This window comes from Ostrinia nubilalis, chromosome 1, assembly GCF_963855985.1.
Source record: "Ostrinia nubilalis chromosome 1, ilOstNubi1.1, whole genome shotgun sequence".
Lineage (NCBI taxonomy): Eukaryota > Metazoa > Arthropoda > Insecta > Lepidoptera > Crambidae > Ostrinia > Ostrinia nubilalis.
This window is the reverse complement of record NC_087088.1, coordinates 17485457-17508328: the sequence shown is the minus strand read 5'-3', so window position 1 is coordinate 17508328 and position 22872 is coordinate 17485457. Positions and strand designations below refer to the sequence as shown.

The following is a 22872-nucleotide window of genomic DNA, read 5'->3' as shown; positions in this document are numbered from 1 at the left end:
CCCGTGAAGTGATAATTTTATACCGTCTACTTCTTGAACTCAGTTTGACGCTGATTCTGGCTGTTGGATAAAAGTTTCCAGAATGACAAGGCGTACTTTCTCCTCCTTGATCTCAGCCTGGCGTTGATCCTGGCTAAAGAATAGAAGTTCCTGGAATGACAAGGCCCACTTTCTTCTCCTTGAACTTAGCTTGGCGCTGATCCTGGCTAATGCATAGAAGTTTCTACAACTACAGGGCATACCTTCTCCTCCTTGAGCTCTGCCTGCCTCTGTCGGCGCTTCTCTCGGTTTTCCTTGAGCCGCTCCACTTCTTTCACGACGTTGGAGCGCCGCACCGCGCCCGACGCCACCGCATGGGGTACCGACACCGTGACGTCACACCCGCGGCGTCCACGCTATGAACTAATGGGAGACAGCTGAGCTGCAACGTTACATTACCTTCTCCTCCTAAGCTTGGCCTGGCACTGGCGGCGCTTCTCGAGTTGCAAGAATAGGTCAAACCTGGCCAAGGGATAGACGTGGCTGGATTGATGAGTCATACCTTCTCCTCTTCAGCTTGGCGTTGATCTTGGCTAAGGGATAAAAGTTTCTAGAATGGCAAGGCGTACTTTCTCCTCCTTGAGCTCTTCCTGGCGTTCATCCTGGCTAAAGAATAGAAGTTCTTGGAATGACAAGGCCCACTTTCTTCTCCTTGAACTCAGCTTGGCGCTGATCCTGGCTAATGCATAGAAGTTTCTACAACTACAGGGCATACCTTCTCCTCCTTGAGCTCTGCCTGCCTCTGTCGGCGCTTCTCAAGGTTCTCCTTGAGCCGCTCCACTTCTTTCACGACGTTGGAGCGCCGCACCGCGCCCGACGCCACCGCATGGGGTACCGACACCGTGACGTCACACCCGCGGCGTCCACGCTATGAACTAATGGGAGACAGCTGAGCTGCAACGTTACAATACCTTCTCCTCCTAAGCTTGGCCTGGCACTGGCGGCGCTTCTCGAGTTGCAAGAATAGGTAAAACCTGGCCAAGGGTTAGACGTGCCTGGATTAATGAGATACCTTCTTCAGCTTGGCGCTGATTTTGGCTAAGGGATAAAAGTTTCTAGAATGGCAAGGCGTACTTTCTCCTCCTTGAGCTCTTCCTGGCGTTCATCCTGGCTAAAGAATAGAAGTTCCAGGAATGACAAGGCGCACTTTCTTTTCCTTGAACTCAGCTTGGCGCTGATCCTAGCTAAGAAATAGAAGTTTCTAGTACAACAAGGCATACCTTCTCCTCTTTGAGCTCTGCCTGCCTCTGGCGGCGCTTCTCCCGGTTCTCCTTGAGCCGCTCCACTTCTTTCACGACGTCCACGCTATGAACTAATGGGAGACAGCTGAGCTGCAACGTTACAATACCTTCTCCTCCTAAGCTTGGCCTGGCCACTGGCGGCGCTTCTCGAGTTGCAAGAATAGGTAAAACCTGGCCAAGGGTTAGACGTGCCTGGATTAATGAGATACCTTCTCCTCTTCAGCTAGGCGCTGATTTTGGCTAAGGGATAAAAGTTTCTAGAATGTCAAGGCGTACTTTCTCCTCCTTGAGCTCTTCCTAGCGTTCATCCTGGCTAAAGAATAGAAGTTCCTGGAATGACAAGGCCCACTTTCTTCTCCTTGAACTCAGCTTGGCGCTGATCCTAGCTAAGAGATAGAAGTTTCTAGAACAACAAGGCATACCTTCTCCTCCTTGAGCTCGGCCTGCCTCTGGCGGCGCTTCTCCCGGTTCTCTTTGAGCCGCTCCACTTCTTTCACGACGTTGGAGCGCCGCACCGCGCCCGACGCCACCGCATGGGGTACCGACACCGTGACGTCACACCCGCGGCGTCCACGCTATGAACTAATGGGAGACAGCTGAGCTGCAACGTTACAATACCTTCTCCTCCTAAGCTTGGCCTGGCACTGGCGGCGCTTCTCGAGTTGCAAAAATAGGTAAAACCTGGCCAAGGGTTAGACGTGCCTGGATTAATGAGATACCTTCTCCTCTTCAGCTTGGCGCTGATTTTGGCTAAGGGATAAAAGTTTCCAGAATGACAAGGCGTACTTTCTCCTCCTTGATCTCAGCCTGGCGTTGATCCTGGCTAAAGAATAGAAGTTCCTGGAATGACAAGGCCCACTTTCTTCTCCTTGAACTTAGCTTGGCGCTGATCCTGGCTAATGCATAGAAGTTTCTACAACTACAGGGCATACCTTCTCCTCCTTGAGCTCTGCCTGCCTCTGTCGGCGCTTCTCAAGGTTCTCCTTGAGCCGCTCCACTTCTTTCACGACGTTGGAGCGCCGCACCGCGCCCGACGCCACCGCATGGGGTACCGACACCGTGACGTCACACCCGCGGCGTCCACGCTATGAACTAATGGGAGACAGCTGAGCTGCAACGTTACAATACCTTCTCCTCCTAAGCTTGGCCTGGCACTGGCGGCGCTTCTCGAGTTGCAAAAATAGGTAAAACCTGGCCAAGGGTTAGACGTGTCTGGATTAATGAGATACCTTCTCCTCTTCAGCTTGGCGCTGATCTTGGCTAAGGGATAAAAGTTTCTAGAATGGCAAGGCGTACTTTCTCCTCCTTGAGCTCTTCCTGGCGTTCATCCTGGCTAAAGAATAGAAGTTCCTGGAATGATAAGGCGCATATTCTTCTCCTTAGATCCAATACCAGCTGATGGATAGAAGTTTCTACAACTAGTGGGCATACCTTCTCCTCCTTGAGCTCGGCCTGCCTCTGGCGGCGCTTCTCAAGGTTCTCTTTGAGCCGCTCCACTTCTTTCACGACGTTGGATCGCCGCACCGCGCCCGACGCCACCGCATGGGGTACCGACACCGTGACGTCACACCCGCGGCGTCCACGCTATGAACTAATGGGAGACAGCTGAGCTGCAACGTTACATTACCTTCTCCTCCTAAGCTTGGCCTGGCCACTGGCGGCGCTTCATGAGTTGCAAAAATAGGTAAAACCTGGCCAAGGGTTAGACGTGGCTGGATTAATGAGATACCTTCTCCTCTTCACTTTGGCGCTGATTTTGGCTAAGGGATAAAAGTTTCCAGAATGACAAGGCGTACTTTCTCCTCCTTGAGCTCTTCCTGGCGTTCATCCTGGCTAAAGAATAGAAGTTCCTGGAATGATAAGGCGCATATTCTTCTCCTTAGATCCAATACCAGCTGATGGATAGAAGTTTCTACAACTACAAGACATACCTTCTCCTCCTTGAGCTCTGCCTGCCTCTGGCGGCGCTTCTCAAGGTTCTCTTTGAGCCGCTCCATTTCTTTCACGACGTTGGAGCGCCGCACCGCGCCCGACGCCACCGCATGTGGGACTGACACCGTGACGTCACACCCGCGGCGTCCACGCTATGAACTAATGGGAGACAGCTGAGCTGCAACGTTACAATACCTTCTCCTCCTAAGCTTGGCCTGGCACTGGCGGCGCTTCTCGAGTTGCAAAAATAGGTAAAACCTGGCCAAGAGATAGACGTGCCTGGATTGATGAGACATACCTTCTCCTCTTCAGCTTGGCGCTGATCTTGGCTAAGGGGTAAAAGTTTCTAGAATGACAAGACGTACTTTCTCCTCCTTGAGCTCTTCCTGGCGTTCATCCTGGCTAAAGAATAGAAGTGCCAGGAATGACATGGTGCACTTTCTTCTTCTTGAACTCAGCTTGGCGCTGATCCTGGCTAAGAGATAGAAGTTTCTAGATCAACAAGACATACCTTCTCCTCCTTGAGCTCGGCCTGCCTCTGGCGGCGCTTCTCCCGGTTCTCTTTGAGCCGCTCCACTTCTTTCACGACGTTGGAGCGCCGCACCGCGCCCGACGCCACCGCATGGGGTACCGATACTGTGCTTGATACACCGGCTGCCCGCGCACCTGGTACGCCCGTGCTTGGTGCTGTGAACTGGAGAGACAGCCTGGTTAAGTTTTCTGCTTTTGAAGATTATGTCTTGACTGTAGAATGCCAGGTTCAAAATCAATTGAGTTTGTCAGTTTTATTGGGGGAGGTTGACGAGCTAAAGATGTCGGCGTATGGCACTAACACTGCGCTGGACACGCTTGGTGCTTTGAACTGGGGTGAAACAGTCTGGTTAACGAATGGGAAAAGTTTTACAGAAGTTTTCTAGAAGCGCAGTCGCAGCTTAGTGGCGGCAGCGTAGTAGCATTTGTCACGATAGTTGACCGTAACAAACGCGACGTGCGTTGCACTTCTAAAAATTATATTAAAACTAGTGGTCGCCCCACAGTAGCGCCACTGCAGCGCTTTCTCGCGTCTCTAATATGAAGGGGCTGCAAATTGGAGGCTCACAAACCATGGAATTTTTCATAAATGTTTTTCTTCAACAGTAACGTGGAAAGGTTATCATCGTCGTAATGACAGCTCGCATCTTTCTGGGGAGAGGACAAAGAATAGCAGGAGATGATAGCCACCTCCTTCAATGTTTTTCTTCAACAGTAGCGTGGAACGGTCATACTCGCAGTGCACATCTTTCTAGGGAGAGGACAAAGAATAGGGACAGGATAGCCACCTCCTTCAATGTTTTTCTTCAACAGTAGCGTGGAACGGTTATACTCGCAGTTCACATCTTTCTGGGGAGAGGATAAAGGATAGCAGGACAGGATAGCCACCTCCTTCTGGTTGCTGTGCAGGCGGCGCTGCAGGTGCGGCATGTAGGGCGACTTTCTTCAACAGTAGCGTGGAACGGTCATACTCGCAGTTCACATTTTTCTAGGGAGAGGACAAAGGATAGCAGGAAAGGATAGTCACCTCCTTCTGGTTGCTGCTCCGTCACCACCGACGCCGCGCTCGGCGTGCTGCCGGAGCGATAGCGGGCCCGGAGGCTGGCGGCTAGCGGGGTCAGGAGAGTATAGGAGAGGATAGCCACCTCCTTCAGTGTTTTTCTTCAACAGTAGCGTGGAACGGTTATACTCGCAGTTCACATCTTGCTAGGGAGAGGACAAAGGATAGCAGGACAGGATAGCCACCTCCTTCTGGTTGCTGTGCAGCCGGCGCTGCAGGTGCGGCATGTAGGGCGACTGCTGCAGGCCCGTCACCACCGACGCCGCGCTGGGCGTGCTGCCGGAGCGAGAGCGGCCCCCGGAGGCTGGCGGCTAGCGGGGTCAGGAGAGGATAGGAGAGGATAGCCACCTCCTTCAGTGTTTTTCTTCAACAGTAGCGTGGAACGGTCATACTCGCAGTTCACATCTTGCTAGGGAGAGGACAAAGGATAGCAGGACAGGATAGCCACCTCCTTCAATGTTTTTCTTCAACAGTAGCGTGGAACGGTCATACTCGCAGTTCACATTTTTCTAGGGAGAGGACAAAGGATAGCAGGACAGGATAGCCACCTCCTCCTGGTTGCTGGCCCGTCACCACCGACGCCGTGCTCGGCGTGCTGCCGGAGCGATAGCGGGCCGGAGGCTGGCGGCTAGCGGGGTCGGGAGAGTATAGGAGAGGATAGCCACCTCCTTCAATGTTTTTCTTCAACAGTAGCGTGGAACCGTTATCCTCTTAGTCACAGCTCGCATCTTTCTAGGGAGAGGACAAAGGATAGCAGGACAGGATAGCCACCTCCTTCTGGTTGCTGTGCAGGCGGCGCTGCAGGTGCGGCATGTAGGGCGACTGCTGCAGCCCCGTCACCACCGACGCCGCGCTCGGCGTGCTGCCGGAGCGGGAGCGGCCCCCGGAGGCTGGCGGCTAGCGGAGGTAGGGATATGTTAGGATGGTTGGAGTTGGGAAGAAGAAAGGTTTAAGGATCAGGATTACCCATGATTACTTATGTGGGGCAGGGCAAGAAATAAAACCGTAAATTTTGTAGAGTGTATTACACATTCTCTTCTCTTGGATCACACACGCTCGCTTCTTGCATCCATCCGCAATTTTTCCCATATTCTGTCTTTCACTCACACACTCTATTTCAGTTGGCCTTATGTTCCGTTTCCCGCAATAATTTCCATAATTCTGTCACAAACAGGGGACTAATACTGTGTAGAAAAACTTTACGCGTGTAGTTGTTTAGACACCAGTAGGCCCAAGATGCGCGCCACGATAAGCGGTTATCACGCCATTTTATCGATTTTGCCTATAAATTATGACGTCGATAAAGTATATAACGGCGCGCATCCTAGTCCGGCTGGTAATTAAAAGGTTCTGGAATACTACGTCCAGGGCTATTAATTTAGAGTTAAGTACAGCGGCAAACCTAAGTGGGAAGGCTAAATATTTATACCAACGGCCGCAAATACTGCGAATCTCCACAACTAGCTCCAAGTTAACCTGCTCGGATGGGTGAGTTACCTGCTGCGTGACCCTAGAGTTGGGCGGCGGCTGCTGCGGCTGCGGCTGCGGCGGCGGCACGTTCTCGGCGCCGCGCCGCCCCGTCGTGTCGCCCCCGTGGCCGTTGGTGTATGCGCCGCCTGCGTTCGACAACCGCATCTGGTTGTTGCGGGTGACTCGAGATGGCGCTGGAGACACCAAAGAAGACGAGGGTAAATTTAAATGTATAACTTCACCGTCGTCATAAGACGGAATAGGTCTATTCTTGTAATTGAATTGAGTAAGATTACACAGGCAAATAGTGGGACTCAAAGCAAGACATGAAACAAAATGGCTTCCATGTCCAGGCGCAGGTGAATTCTACGCCATATTGGTCACTTCTGTCAAAGGTATAATTGAAATATTTAACTTCACCGTCATCATAAGACGGAACAGGGAGTCTATCAATGTAGTTGAGTCAGATTACACAGGCAGAGAGCGGGACTCAAAGCAAGAAATGAAATGGCTTCCATGTCCAGGCGCAGACAAGTTCTACGCCAAGTTGATCACTTCTGCCAAAGGGATGTGAAATGATATTATGTAGCTTTTAGTTTATTCCATTGACTGGAGACTAGATCCTAAAGTTTACATATCCCATGTTTATTCATATTATGTATCCAATTCACAAAAAACACGCAGCAAACAGATCCTCATATTTATATCCAAATTTTACATACTTTATTATACAATATACCTACCAATGAAATAAGGTAGCCAGTGAAAGCATTTATAACGTCATTTTTAATTTCTACAATCGCCAAGTTTACCGCAGAACCAAAAAGCGGCTCTTTCAATTTTCAAGTCAGTGAATCATGTGACAGAACAGTGACGTAATTTTTATATTGAACCGAGACCTTTGCAAAACCGCAACAGAAATAAAAAACCTAAATACGATCAAGCCAAATGCGTATCTAATAGTGCATAAAGCGATAAAATTCTAGAGAAAGCCCTGCGAAAACTCGAGTGCAACAAACAGCTGTTTTTTTTCTCTTACGTGACTTTTTCTCGATTGCCTCCTCCTCCTTGGCATCTGTATTCTCTTTAGAGGGTAATTCTGTTTGTTCAAATGCCTCTTTGGCAGAGCTGACTTCGCTCGAATCCGCCACTCTCCTCCTGCATCGTAACCATGAACAACACATATTTGTGGATCTTCAATCTCAGTTCTCTATTTGGCTTTTTTAATGTCTGGTCAGCTCTTTGGCCATTATTCCTTCAAATATTTAGGAACTGTATCAAAGTGTAACATGATATGTACTCTCCTGACAGACGAATTATCTGTAATGGCTGCGGTCTGCGTTGGCGCAAGGCAATCCTGCGCAAGCGCCATATTAGGATCTCTTTCCGTAGTCAAGGCAATGAACCGTGACGCACGCGCGCCGGGTACGGTCGTGCGCGAAGGTGAAATTGCATATCAACTGCGCTCATTACTGAAAAACTCGCTTAACGCACAATTTAACATGTCAAGACCGACCTCACTGACCTACGAGAATAAATTATATTAGGTCAACACCACCGTTCCTTAAAAGTTAATCGAAAAAAAGTTATTTATACTTCAATGTTAAATGAACTAAAAATAGTAACACATAAAAGGAAGAAGAAAACTGCTCGCGAGGCAGACACTGACTGACTGTGCGACTGGCTAAACGGCTAACCGTTCAGGCAATATCATTGATCAATTACTGGAATCGCCCTGTAAGCGAACGAAATTGGAAATAATAGTCAGCCATTCGCTTTCATTAATGTCTTTTGTCCGTCACATTGATGAAAAATGTATGTGTGACGTGCAAGGTGAGCCCCGATCAATACATAGGCAGTGTTGACTTGAACTTGACAGCACACAAACATAGATCACACTTGCCACACACCTGACGGTCGTTGAACCTATCAAACTAGAACAAAATAATTGGCTATTGGACTAGATAGGTTTTAATTGACATGATAAGAATAATTTAACATGAAAAACAATTCCATGTGATAATGGGAGTACAAGCAGAAACAAAATGGATATCCAAACGATTGATTCGATTGCTAAACGAAGGAGTCTCGAATTGAACTGAAGAACAGGGAGCTATCGGTGGCATGTTGGGATAGGGAGTTCTTTGCAAGTTGCAATTTGTTTTTCATCGGAATTGGCGCATGGTGCCGCGCGCCTTGACAACGGTTGGCATGCAGATAAATAAAGCGTGGTTCGACGCCCTCCGAGCATGTACCAACGTGATGGTATTGATTAAAAAACCGAGCTGATCCTTATCATGAACAAAAATCCTTACACCCCTATTTTATTACAAATGGCGGTATAATAGACGTGTCCTAAAATAGTATTCCGATTATTACGAACTACAGAATAATTTATGGGCGTAACAATACCAACTAGACTCGACGACCTCCTACCATGGTCTCAGTTAATGACAGCAGTGAATAACTCGATTTGTTATCTGTTATTTTATTGAATCGCAGTTAGACTACAAATATAGCTTTTTGATTAGTAAATAAATAGTTAAAACGATAAAAGTAAGTTCTTCCTGCTATTAAGCTATCTCCATCTAAATGATTCTTCCATTCGTGGAAGTGATTCATAAAACTTTGCTGATTCGACTCAAACTGTCAAAGTTTAACGAATTATCCGAATGGCGAAATGATTCCGCTGAATTTCAGCGACTGAAATGGCTTTCACAACACCTGGCGTTGTTTCGTGTTGGAAATTACAGGAGATTCGCGGAAGAAACTTCAAAACTGTTCGCGGTTTCTATTAAACATTGCCATTAGGTTATGCAATGGAAATCGGAGAGTAGGATCACGAGGCTAACAGTTGCAACAAATCATGTTGTTTCCCTTATTAGTTATTAATTACAGAGGCTTATTCACTTCATTAAGTAATTAAAAGTACGCGTAAAACTAGTTGAAAAGTCATCAAGCGTTTAATTTATGTGTGCGAGATAAGATGCCGTGGACGCGAGGATCTACCTTTTTAGTCAGTTATAGAAATAGAGACAAAGATTTGACGTTTATCGCAAAATGACCATCAATAGTAGTTGTTAGAGTTCAAATTTTACTTGAAATAAACACCGCGGTGATGGCGGTTAGCATAATACGTTGTTAGGTTTAGGACCATGTACGCTACGTCAAAAGTATCTTGCATTACAGAACTCACAATGCTTAAAAGATTTATTCGCTTGACCTGCAAGGCGCTGATGCGGCGCCAGAACGTTTACAGCACCAAGAACTCGTTAAAACGTTCCCACATAACGTTATGCTCTAAGTGAGTGCTTCCTTGCTCGCAGACTGATATTCGAGATAGTTACGGGATTTTTTCAGACAGTACTGGAAATTCAGGCAGTAATTTTGGGCCTCAGCAGATTAGGCCGCAATCGATTTTGCATTGTGTTATCTCTGTTTGTGTTCGATTGAGGTATCGAAATCGCACGTTTAAGTGACTATCGATATCGACACCTGACGACTAAAAGTCTCGCCTCGATTTTTGCGAATGGAACTTTTATGAGCGCAGTGATGAGCATTTGATCGCTGCATAAGTTTCCAAAAAGGTGCAAAATAGCTAATCGGCCATGCTAAAGGTTGTAGTTTTATGTATAAGAATATTTGACGAAATATATGGCGATTGACTTGTAAACCATTTCCTACATACGTTAATTATGTAACTGGAAACACAACATTTCAAGTTTTACATGATACCGGATATGTAAGAAAGATTTTACACAAGCAAAATTAGTGAAATAACCAACCATTTTAAGAGTATGTTTATCATTATCCATTGCTCAAAGCACAACTGGAGACACTTTATTAGGAACTTGCTCTGCTTGATCACTTGGTCTACCTACAACACGTATGGATTTTTTTTAAACTAAAGAGTAAGATTGTGCCGTGTGCATAAAAGATTTATTCGCATGACCTAGAACACCTAAACTTGCAGCAGCACGAACCCATCCACTTCCCACACACGAAAGCCACGTAAGTGGGGACTTCCTCGCTCGTACGCTATCTGATCTACGCGACGTTTGCGGGAATCAACGTAGTATAAATTAGGCTGAGTTATAAAAAAAAATATTCGTTCGTTCGTTCGTTCGTTTCAGCCAAATGACGTCCACTGCTGGACAAAGGCCTCCTCCAAGGTTTTCCACAATGCACGGTCCTGCGCTGCCCGCATCCAGGCTCTTCCCGCGACCTTTACCAGATCGTCGGTCCACCTAGTAGGAGGCCTGCCCACGCTACGTCTTCCAGCTCGTGGTCGCCACTCGAAAAAAATATATTACTGGTAACTGAAAGCTGCTAAAGGTAGCCTTTCGAACTAAGCGTCACAGACGCAGCGTCTTTAGCTTTGGTCTTGTGCCACCAACGCCGCGTCACTAACTCGCTTCGAAAGGCTACCTTTAAGAACAAAGCTAAAGACGCTGCGTCTGTGACGCTTAGTTCGAAAGGCTACCTTTAGGCTGGGTTGCACCATCTTACTATAACTTTAACAAACGTCACAAGTCTGTCAAACTCCATACAAAAACACCTGTTATCATTTCAGTCTCGGTAAGAATAAGGTGGGGCAACTCAGTCTCAACTTTTGATATTCCAATAGTCGTTAGATCGTCAAAAAAGAGCAGCGAATAAAATATGATTAATAACTAGACAAGCTAATTTCCCTAATCTTCACTTGTCAGAACATGCGTGCCAACAAGCTTTACAAGTTTAATTCTCGTCAGAAAAAAACTTCCCACAATGAAGCTTACAGACGCTATGACACATAAAGAGATGTATGCGCGGCAAATTACAACAAAGGCCCAAAGAATTAGGCATGAAAATCTCATTACACCAGCCTCACGAATCACGATCTCACCACATATGGAATACGACACGGTTATAAAAACTGAACACGGTTATTTAAACTTTTTGACCTCATAGAGTCGGTGACAAATTGGCAAGACTTGACGGAATGGTTTACGTTTTACATAAATTCTAAAACGGTATATTTATAAAACTCTAGCATTTACAAAGGCTTATTAAAAACAGCATCACTTTTCAAAAACTCCGTTATTTCAGTCTGCAAGTTTCGCACGTTTTGTGGAGGACGACAGTAAATTACGATTGTATCATTTTGACCCAGATAAATGCACAAAGAAATAAATATGCAATCCTTTTATAGACACCTTCAGTTAGTTTCAAAGTTTAAAAATAAAAAGCACTAATCGAAAGCGTTAACTTTAGGGAGGATGACCCAAAAAGTTAGGTTACAATGTTTATTAATAATTAAAAGAATAAATAAACGGTCGCTAGAGGTCAGCAACCTGTAATAAACACAACTGACTATACCTGCCCCGAAATGGGTCATCCTAAACTAACAAGTGGCCAACAAAACCCTGGTTTTCCTAAATAAATAAATAAAACAGTGAGAATTGACATTTTAGTTATTGTGTCCGCTCAGTACGCATTTAACTGCTTAATTAGGTTAAGTAACTCGTAGCTTGTCCAAACAAATCAGAGGGCTTCAATTAAACGGTGATCAACAAAACATTGATAGTGATACTACTGGTGATAAAGGGATTTAAAATGATAATGCCCGAGCCTCCAACATTCCCAAAGATTAGCTCTATGGCGGAAAGATTCTAAATCCAGACTATAATTCTGATAACGATAGAGGGAACGTCTCTTCAAAAGTTAATAATAGGGTCATCACGACAGTGAAGTCTGACAATTGAATGACTGCAACGAAAGAGCAATAAACATTTTCAATCACTTAAGCCATCACTTCATCAAATACAAGTGAATGATTGAAACATAATAACACTCAAGTGTTTAGGGGTCGCGATGGGAGGGTTCGTTTAACCGGCGCCCACGCCGCGTCTGATTCAGCCGCCGGTTCGCGGCATCATAAACAAAAAACTATTTTGTCGACATCGTTTATGTGGGTAGCAGATGAGCATTGAACTCGAAATCCAGGAACTACGTATCAACGTCTCCAATTAAAGCCAATTTTGCCAACAAAAGCAGCAGGAAAGCTCAATCTCAATCAAGAAGTGTTTAAATATTAAACACCACTTCAGAAACAATTAGCAAGCAGAAGCCTTCATAAATAATTGACGAGGGAACACTAATTGTCAGTATTGACACACCAGCCAATGGATGCTGCAAAATTAATTTCTGAAGTTCGCCCTCGAAGGTTGTCGGGTCGCAAACTTGGTAAGGGCCACATAACTTCCGCACTTAATACCTTGAGACCAACTTTCCGAAAAAGGAACTTCACCCGAGCCATAGTGAGTACGCAAAATAACAATCCCGACCAACAACAGGCTCATAGGAACCAACTCTCACCACTTGGGAATAAGGTTAAAACTAGTGTGATCTTGGGCATAAGACAGTCAATGGGGTATAAACTTACGGCCTACGTTTTTCGTAGCCCGCCGCGGCTGCAAATGCGGCTGAGCGCATCTCTCGTACAACACTGGCATACTGAAAATCCGTTGGCGAAAAAAAAAATCAAAAAATTCGAATAGATGGGAACTCTACAATCGAAGGTCAGGTTCACCGCACTATTGTGTGTAATCCATTTGTGTAAATGGTTAATTTGAATTTGGAACACCCGTGCCAGCCGGTGTTGTGGTACACGCTACACGGCCGGCGGCACACTGTCCGCGCGCCCCCGCCAGCCTACACTTATAGCGGGCGTCTAACTAACGGAGCTGACCGCCCCATGTAAAATTCAAACAACCCCAAAATACATCAAATGCCATCGCATGTTTTAATTATGATAACCTGAAAAATATGGCCGCACGTGGAAGACCTTAGGAGGCTACGTGAGTGAAAAGGAAGCCTCGTGTATCCGCTTTCCTGTAGTGGAGGATGTGATGGAAATAGTCATGGAGATAACAAAGGTCAGGCCAGGAATAGACCGCCCGTGGCTTTAGGATCGCGGCGACCTTTGACACTGCGGTTCGGGGATCACTATCTAAGATCTCTACATTGCTCTGTTCTTGGGATAATCCTCTTTATCTTCGAGAATGTTGTTGGTGTTTGACTTCAGAATAATGATTAATTCAGCAATTTAACTTCAGTAGCAGAGATTAATTACAAGCTGCAAAATAAACAAGACATTGGCAACTAACTTTATTTAGCACGTCACCGTCTAATCTAGAATTCTAGAGCTCTGATTTATATTTGTAAAATAGGGCAACTGTAATGCTATTTAAATTGTACAAATACAAATTGTACAAGTGAAATTGGTGCAAACATTTAGCAAATATTTGTAATGAAAAACCTCATTCCTTTTAACAAGTTTTTTTTCGACAGTTAGTAAAACGGATATAACGAAGTTTCTAAAATGCCTCATTATTAAAAACAACAAAGATAACAAAATAATCAATTGAGCTCTATATTAATTAACAACTTACAAACCTGAAAGCAACAAAAAGTGGGTATTTAAAAATGTTCAGACAAAATACCGCATGGTTATGATTTATAGAAGCTCATAAAATAAATATACTAACAACACAAATAACATCCCAAGAGAATAAGAAAAAGTCTGGTAAAGACAATTAAAACAGGTGTTCAAACAAACATTGTAAAAGCATTGCGTGCATCGCAAGATTGAATTAATAAAATTATTATCTATGATGATAATAAACACTCAAGTGCAATGTACGGGCGATGCGATGGGCGGCGTTCCCAGCTGAGTGGGAATTATAAATTTATTATCAGCCGGCCTCTAATTGTGTGAACACACAAACGGTATCTCATTGCATACTCGCGACAAGTTTTAACTGTACATGTCTTCTTTTAAAAAAAACCTCAAGAGGGCTTCAAATGTCAAATAAATAAACTATGATGGCATGTCCACCCACATCCCTTTCAAAAGAAAAGCAAACACAATGAAAGGAACAAATAATAGTAAAGAAAGTGCAAAAGTAAGCACATTAAAATACAGTTCTTCATAAGCTAAAAAAAGAAATGGCTGATGGTAATCAAATTCGCGCCATTTGTCAAGGGTCACTTGGTGGCACGCTGCTCTACTATTCGGCCTTCGGAGCACAATGTCAAGTTTATTTAGCATAGTGGTGTGACCCGGCCACTTCAAAGTTCAACATGTAAATCTGGTTCTTCAGACAGAATGGAATGAATTTTTGATAATTAGATAGAGACATCTATTTCTTGCATTAGATAGATCGACACTATACTGTGTATCATACAAAACAAGGAAAGAAAGAAATAGGTACACAAAAGGGACAGCACATTCAAATTGATAAGATTGTTTAAATAAGAGACAATATTATAGTTGTTTGACATTTATCTCTACATAAGCTGTAAGATAAATGGTTCCAAAGAGACAGGTTTATGCGTAACATCTAAAAATACGACTAAAACGTTTCTTTGTGTATAATATGACACAACAATAGTGATATGACCACGTTAAACATGAACGTACGAAGCTAGAGAAGAAGGTTCGTGCTGCAAAAGACTTACACCGTTTTCACAAAAATCAATCTTTTGAATGCCATTTTATCAAAACTCTACTTTGTTGTTTTTTTTTTCAGAGTTGCTTTAACCCTCACCAGAAACGTACAAGTCATTCATTAGATGCCTAAGACTAGCAGGCATGATAAAGGGGGTAAATCAATACATGAACCTACCATCTCTCAACTATAACAAGCAAGAGATGTGTAAATATTACTATCGTGCGCATACGCAGTTATCGATTAAGCGCGAAGTTGATAAACAATGCGGCTCAGTAGTCGGCTACAAGCGCTCATTATCCACACCGCGGTCCAGATCCAACGAGCGTGTAAACGAGGCTGCGAACTAACATGTAGTTTATATGATACCGACGATTCCGACCACTTCAATGATTTGTCTATGATGATTTCAGAATCTCTCTTTCCAATGATCTCTTTAAATTCGCTCAAAGAAGTTAAAATGAAAACCCCGGAACGTTATTCAGAAAGAAAGCAGCGCTCTACATTAATAAAACATAAGAAAAAATTACAGCGATTAGAGAAGTATCTGACTGTAATTATAGTAATGAGTAGACCTTCTGAAATATATGGTTAGTGCAGTCTTAGATTTCTTAAATAATTCAAAAGAAAGCACCTTACCGTTCCCTAGAGGCTAGAGGGTAATAATTCTAATCTATACTAATATTATAAATGCGAAAGTAACTCTGTCTGTCTGTCTGTCTGTCTCGCTTTCACGCCTAAACACTGAAGCGATTTTGATAAAATTTGGCATAGAGATAGTTTGAGTCCCGGGAAAGGACATAGGATAGTTTTTATCCCGGTTTTTGAAACAGGGAGTCAGGGACGCGCGCGATAAAGTTTTTCTGTGACACAAAAATCCACGCGGGCGAAGCCGCGGGAGGAAAGCTACCTATATTCGTGGTGCCTCAAACCACAATTTACAAGTTCCTGAATGATAGCGAAGAGTTACCCAACCATGATAACTGTCATTCGGTGAGGAGGAACCACGTTGGTTAAGGGTTTTGACTTTTGACATCAAAAATTTGAATCAATGGTATTGGCAGTATCGAAGAGTATAATGCATCTCCACGTACTGACATCTTCTACAGAAAATTCATCAGGAGCTCGTATATTATGCTTTTGCATCTTCTGTTCTGCTACGACGTTCTGTAGGCTCTACTGTGAATCTGATGACCACTGTACTAAATATGGTGCTTTTCTCTACCGTGAAATGGGTCATCAATCATCAACCAATCAAGCCGAACCCTAACCACCATCAACAAGTTCCGAGATGTAGGGCGCAGCGCGGGCGCACACGCAAGCTGCCAAATTAACGTTACGCAAGCGGCCACGATTGACGCAACAGTCCCGGGAATGCGCCCCGGCACGCGACAACACTATTTATGTGCGGGACCCACACTTACTTGCTTATTGGATAAGGTGTAACGGTATTTTAATATGCTGTATTTGACGCCTTTAAGGAAATAGTAATGCGCAATGTAGTGTTAACAGTGGGAAATGCAATTAACCGTCGTAAATGTTGGTGAATGATTGCAGATAAGAAATGATACTAGAAGATACAGATTTAAATAAATAAGTTATATCAATATTTTTATAGTTTCGTAGTTATGTAGATAACTACAAGGTCTTCTAGAGTCATTGGCCGAAAAATGTCACATGTAAATTATTCTGTAAACATCTCATTAACAACTTTGTATCTTGATTCGGATCAATGTCCCCAGAACAAATCGAGATCCGATTCGTTTCTAGATTCAAACCATCCAAAACTTTCGCTGATTATGATTTGTTATAATAATAAATAAAAATTTGAATAGTACTCTTGCATCAATCATAGAGCGCCCATTTTTGCGTGCAAGTCCACCTGTTTGCCAACAACTGACCCGCGACCGTTAACCTCTAACCGTCAATGGAGCTACCACGTTACCGCGAACGAGATTACGTCCAATCGCGAATACACACCTTCTCTTCTAACAATGTGGACTCGACAGAGACAGATAATAGTTTCAATTGCAACGGTCGGGTTCACGGAGTGCGACCGCTCAACGGTGAATCATCGCGTGATGTGAATTAAGCCGACGGACTGGCCTCCTTTTTAAGCGATTATCAATATTTGGACACTTATATTTTATAAGCCGGTGTTCGATATTGGTTGGTGGAACTCGATACCTTTGGAGATCAATACACGAAAACTAGGACATAAGAAACTGGTGACAATAATCATAATGGAAATAAAGACAAATATGTAATACAAATTGGGCACAATAAAAGCAGAGAACAAAGACCGAATGCATACAGCTAAGATCATCGTTTAGATTGCGCCTGGACCGTTAGGGCATGTATGTGAGATCATTAGGAGCTCGGTGGCTTGACTCTTTGTGGAACATTTCTATATTTAACACACGTGATGAGACATAGGACAATATTCACTGTTTGTATGATTCACGAACTTAAATAAATGTTGAAATTAGACCTCTTTCACTGGCTAGGCTACACGTTATTATGTCCAAAAACGTATAATGGACTGCATAAAACCTAACATTACACTATCGTTCTGTGGAAACTGTTTTCATGTCAGTTAAGCTACAATTAATAGCAGCACTTAAAGCTATTGCCACGTTATACCCTTGGGTGCTATCATTAATATCAAGCGGTTCTGTTTTAATGGAATTGCAATTGATTAAAACGCTCTATAAGGCACACTCTCCAAAGAGATTGATGACGGCGGAACTGATAGTAAAATCGATAAATAAGTGTGTTTACTCACCTTTAGTCGCCACAGGGATGGATTGTCGCGTCATGTCCTAAAACGGAAACAACCAATTAGTTATCTGCCTTGTTATCACACACAAAATATTTATAGCATGAGCAAAATAATACAGATAAAAAGCAGAGGATATCAAACCAAACTACTCAAGTACTGTATTTACAAAGAGAGGAAAGATTTCAAAGTATATGCCGATAGATGTGCGTAAGTCACTGTACAAGAACTCACTTTTTTCAAGTATTTCAAGAGCATAAAAGGTATCATGGGATACAAGTGACTATCATGAAATCCTCGAAGTGTTTAACCCAAAATAACGAGTTGTTTGTCGTAACGTAATAGATACGCCCCGCATTTGATACAGTGATTCCGCAACGGATGGTTACTTTCAAAAATTTCACTATCGAAATGAAATTATGCGGGCCGATTCTCAACAGTTCATTAATGTTATTAGAGATTTAAATATCGGTACGGCTAGACCAAATAATTTAGTTGCAATTTAATAAAGTTCACCATTCTGATCCTGAAGCCATGGGAAATGGGAACTGAGTTTCCAATTACTTAGTAACTTGACATTCTTAACTTAATCTTTATTCTAATTCTTTACGTAGGAATATGTTCTTTAATCCCAAGATCGTTGTTGTACTATGAAGAGGCATCGAAGTTTGGCTAAATGCATACGAAATGCAAATAGTTAATTAGGTCACAATACCAGTCGTTTGAAGGGCAAACGTCAGTCTTCGACGGAACGTGCAATTTTGCCGCAATCCTGCTTATTACTTGGGAACGGAAGGACTCGCGTGTCTTACGTGATATTTGCATAACCAAACGGCTTTAAAATTGTCATCACTGTTGCAATGGATACTTAGCCGAAAGAAAAACATTACTTCTCCATTAGCTAAAGCAGAAAATTAAACCCCCATTTTCGTAACAAAAATGTCTTTTAAAGGAACTTTTTAGAAACATGATGGGCTTAATCTTGGTTAAAATCACGAATCATCTAAGGTTGCAAACTCTTTCGTTGTGGTTTAGGACTCGCTGGGTCGAATAAACTGGGAGCTCTTATATTTTTCAAAGTCCTGAAACTGATTCGGAATCCTTATTTAAAAGATGCATTCAAATATGCCAATTCAGCAGAATAGGCGAAAGTAGATTTTATAGTCCGACCTAGTTAGTAGCGACATAAGATTTAATCTGAATGGGCATCGGCGTGAACTCACTTATGCAAGTAGAGCAATCTGAATTACCATAATCTTCACCTACATTTTTCTTCAGTAGGTCCAAACCTGAACCACTTTAAAAAACCTTCAAAACTGATTTTCTTGCATAAATGTGAAAATTTTTGTACACGATTTGTTTCTCATCTAAACAAATAATTATCAAATAAGTACTAGCCTTTGCCCGCGGTTTCACCCGCGTGAAATTGAGTTTGTCACAGATCGTCATAAATTATAGCCTATATATTAATCTGGGTTATAAACAATAATACTGTAAAGTTTCAACAAAATCCGTTCAGTAGTTTTTGCGTGAAAGTGTAACAAACATCCAGACATCCAAACTTTCGCATTTATAATATTAGTAGGATTGTAGAAAAATCTCAACTCAAGGTGGGATCCTTTACTCTGGTCAGTGGTCAGTGTGGACAGGGTAATCCTACTACCACATACGAGGTTTTCGTAAAGATAAAGATAAAGATATTTATTTACATAAACATGTGTGAAAACATATTACAAAGCAACATGATTTGGTCTTACAGTTTTTCTTTTTTGTTTATACGCCTGTCTATTGTTGTCATGTTACTTAATATAGTTTTTTCTATGTAAAGTCTACCGCATAGATTTCTATTACGTTACGTACGATGCGACTTGCAATTTCCTCGTTCGCAATCGTTTCTGTTTCCTTCAGCGGAATTACTATTTACGTTTGATGGCATGTGACATTTACTGCTACTGCTTTTAGAGTTATACTGTTGTTATTTCATTTGCAGTAAAAACACAGAATATGCTAATTAAATGCCTCGATTAATTAAAACACTAGCGTATAGTGTGCAAATGCTAGCAGTTCTATCCACGGCCAAGAGATAGCGCTGCGTCAGAATAAGCTTGCAATTGAAATTAAATAATATAATTCTTCTACCCATGCTCAACAATTTTCATTACTACATTAAATGTATATTTCTTTTCATTGTGATTTTGAGATAATGATACATTTCTTTGCTCATAAATAAAGATAAAATACGTACAAGACGACTCACGAGCGTGAGAATGTCTGCTGCACTGCGTTTTAACAATAATGCAGCATTAGGAAACGGCTCATGGAATAAGGAAGAAGGTTGTTTGTTGCACGTGGCGTCGGGAATGGCTCTTAGATAACTTAAGACGTTAAGAGCAGAGCCAAGCATCGCGCGAGCGCATCGCTTCAAGCACACTGTGCACTTGTCACTCCAGCGTCAACACCGCAAGTATGATGTTTGTTCGTTTTTTGATTGCAACGTTTTTGTAAAGAAATGTTCTTAGTCACCATAAAATATCATAATGAGGCTATTGTATAGATATATAAATGGAAAACTAGCTTGAGTTTTTCATTCGGTCGACTCGACGACTAAATTTCTGAAGAATCTAGTTTTTTAACTGTTTCGTTGCCTTTTAAGGGAGTTTTACCGGGATCGTACTATTTCTAAACGTCTTCGAAAAAAGGATGATGTTCCACGGTATCGTAAAATCATTATTAACAGCATCATTACAGCAGTGGCATTAGCTGCAATGACTGTGCGACATTTATCTTGCATGAGGAGCCCGACGGTAAATGGCCCCATCAAATTGCCCAGAAGCGTCTATTCCAGAACACTGGTCGCCATTCGCAGTAATTTATCCTTCGTTGGAGCCCTAACGACCGGGGAAATAAAGGGATGTGTCCTAAACAATTTACACTTAGGTAATTTGGGAATTTTAATGATACACGACTTCTTGGTAGAGTTCGATAGAAAGAGTGTGGCACCTTGATTGACTACTAGTCATTCACTACAATCACTACAGTCTAGGTGGGTGCTAAAGATACCAGGAAGATATGCAAGAGGAAATAATTGCAAGAAAGATTTAAACCAAAACTAATGTTGTATTGTTTAGCTATTTTGGCACATACACTCGAACCAAAATCGATTGTTTCCAATCACCATCACCTTTATAATATCCTCATACAAACCTAATCAGGTGCGAAATTAAGTTTTTTGTGTGGCTCGGAAGCAAGTCATTATACCAACAAAGGGGGTTTGCTCAGAGCATGCTGAATAGCTTTTCACATACGAGCAGGCTTGGAGGGCAGCGACCAAATTGTTTACAATATACATCCTTTATCTAATACAAAACTATACGAAACATCTGTTAATCTATTAATAATACATTTTCCCGTGTTAGAGTTCAATGTTGAACAAATCGTATTTAGTAGGTATTAACAGCTTAGAAGCAGACATAGGGAGTTTCAAATGTCCTGTAATTGGATTTCGAGTATGTCAGAATCCATATCAAGTAGTTTTCTTTAAACACTTCCTTTTATAAATTGACTGATTCTTAACGTAGATTAATATAAGGGACTCACATTAAAGTCAGCCTGCGCCGATTATACGTCTTCGAATGATGTCAACATCACATTTACTTATTAGTTTTCCTGACATAACGGCAATGTAAATAGATTTCATTGTTTACCAAAATGGAACGGCTTCAGTAGCTAACAAAAAGGTTCAAATGATAATAAATCCATTGTGCTAATATTATACAGTACACACTACTACACAACATCAACTGATTGGATCGAGTTTTTGTCACGCCCAAGCAATCTGGCAAATCGAATACCTTCATTGAAATCGTAACAAAGGTGTGACAAAAGCGCAATCCATCAAAAAACACCATAACAAGCTGTTCGTGTGCAAATCATAGATCGTGGAGCAACGTAATCGAAAAGTGAGGAAAGTCGAAATAAATAGGGTGTAGGTAGCGCGGCCGCGCCGTCCATCGTGCGAATGATGAGAAGGTGGTGGACTGTACCGATCGTGAGTTGCGCACGGGCAGCGTGTGGCCGGAGTCGCCCGCGCCCTCGCCCTCCGCGCCCTGCAGGAACCCGCCGTCGTCCGACGAGGAGCCCGAGGGGTCCTTCGCGCCATGCCAAACAATCACGTGCCAATCATCCCACAGTACACAAGTAACTTACTGAGCGCGCAGCCTCATCGTCCGTCCCCGTCATCATATTTAAAACAATCTGGAGAGCGACGCGACCCCCTATTGTTCTACAGCGAGTGGAAAGTGAAACTGGTATGCTAACACAGCCGAGTGTGGAAAATCGATGCGACCCGGTGTCCGGCGTGCGTCAGACGTACCCATACAAGTGGAAGGTCGTTCGACCATCAATCATCGTCTGATCGGGCCGCGGCCGCAGCACGCGACTACTGGCCGGTGCGTTTGTAAACATACATCTAAATCTAGCCGGCGCCGGCGATCAATCATTCCATACGTTACCAATACCTTTGCCTACCTCGACATTTCATCCACTGTTTATGTTTTTCTACGTGAATTCATTACTGTGTTTGGTGACATCTGTGGCGGCGTGCGCTAACAACGGCGTTGCCTCGGTAACGGGTGCAGTTTCTAACAAAATATTCCACAAGCGATGACCGCTACTGAGTGCAAGTTGCAAATGATCACCTGCCAGCTGATGATGTATGGGAACATTTCTACATTTTCCCCCGCGGTTGTGTGACAGCCGCGACACCGGTTCAATGACGAGTTCCGCTCATTCATTGACAGATCGAGTGTTTTCACTTTACGTTTCACAGGTGCTCTTCATAGTGAAGTAACTTTGAATGTATTTGCTAAATAAACTTTGAATTCATTTCGAAATTACTGTTAGTTTAAGAAGCCACGTAGCCGGTACCAGGTCCCCGTGGGCACATTCGCCTATCGCGGATATGTTATTCGAACTGTGGCCCGGTGTCGATTGGGTTGCAAGTTAGCAACGTGTCTCACAACCCAAACAATGAGAGTGATCGCGGCTTGGTACGCGGTTCGAACGCCTCTACTAATCGATAAGCCTAACTAAAGGTTCCGCCGATGATATCGCGAAAGTGAAGTACATTCGATTAGAGACACAAAAACTGTTCGTGGCGAAAGCAAGCAAACCGCGTCGGCAGGCTTTCTGAGCGAATTGGGTCGATCCACCACTTTTTCGACCTCAGTCATAAAAGAAACGCTTTCCCGCTGCAGAAATTAATTGCACTTGTGCTGTTAGCGGCTACCTTGCATATATTAGAATCAAAAGCAAGGCTACGGACTGAAA

The 22872-nt window shown here is 43.3% G+C and overlaps 1 protein-coding gene across 1 annotated transcript in view; it reads right to left on the bottom strand.

Annotated features, from left to right (window-relative positions):
* Positions 1-3541: 3541 nt before the first annotated feature.
* Positions 3542-22872, bottom strand: part of LOC135072235 (kinesin-like protein Klp10A) — a 38440-nt gene continuing 19109 nt past the window's right edge. The window contains exons 3-6 of the mRNA XM_063966206.1: positions 17551-17587; positions 6301-6467; positions 3724-3906; positions 3542-3610 (exon numbers count right to left, since the gene is read on the bottom strand). Of these exons, the coding sequence (XP_063822276.1) occupies positions 3542-3610; positions 3724-3906; positions 6301-6467; positions 17551-17587 (456 nt within the window). The remainder of the gene's footprint in view (positions 3611-3723; positions 3907-6300; positions 6468-17550; positions 17588-22872) is intronic.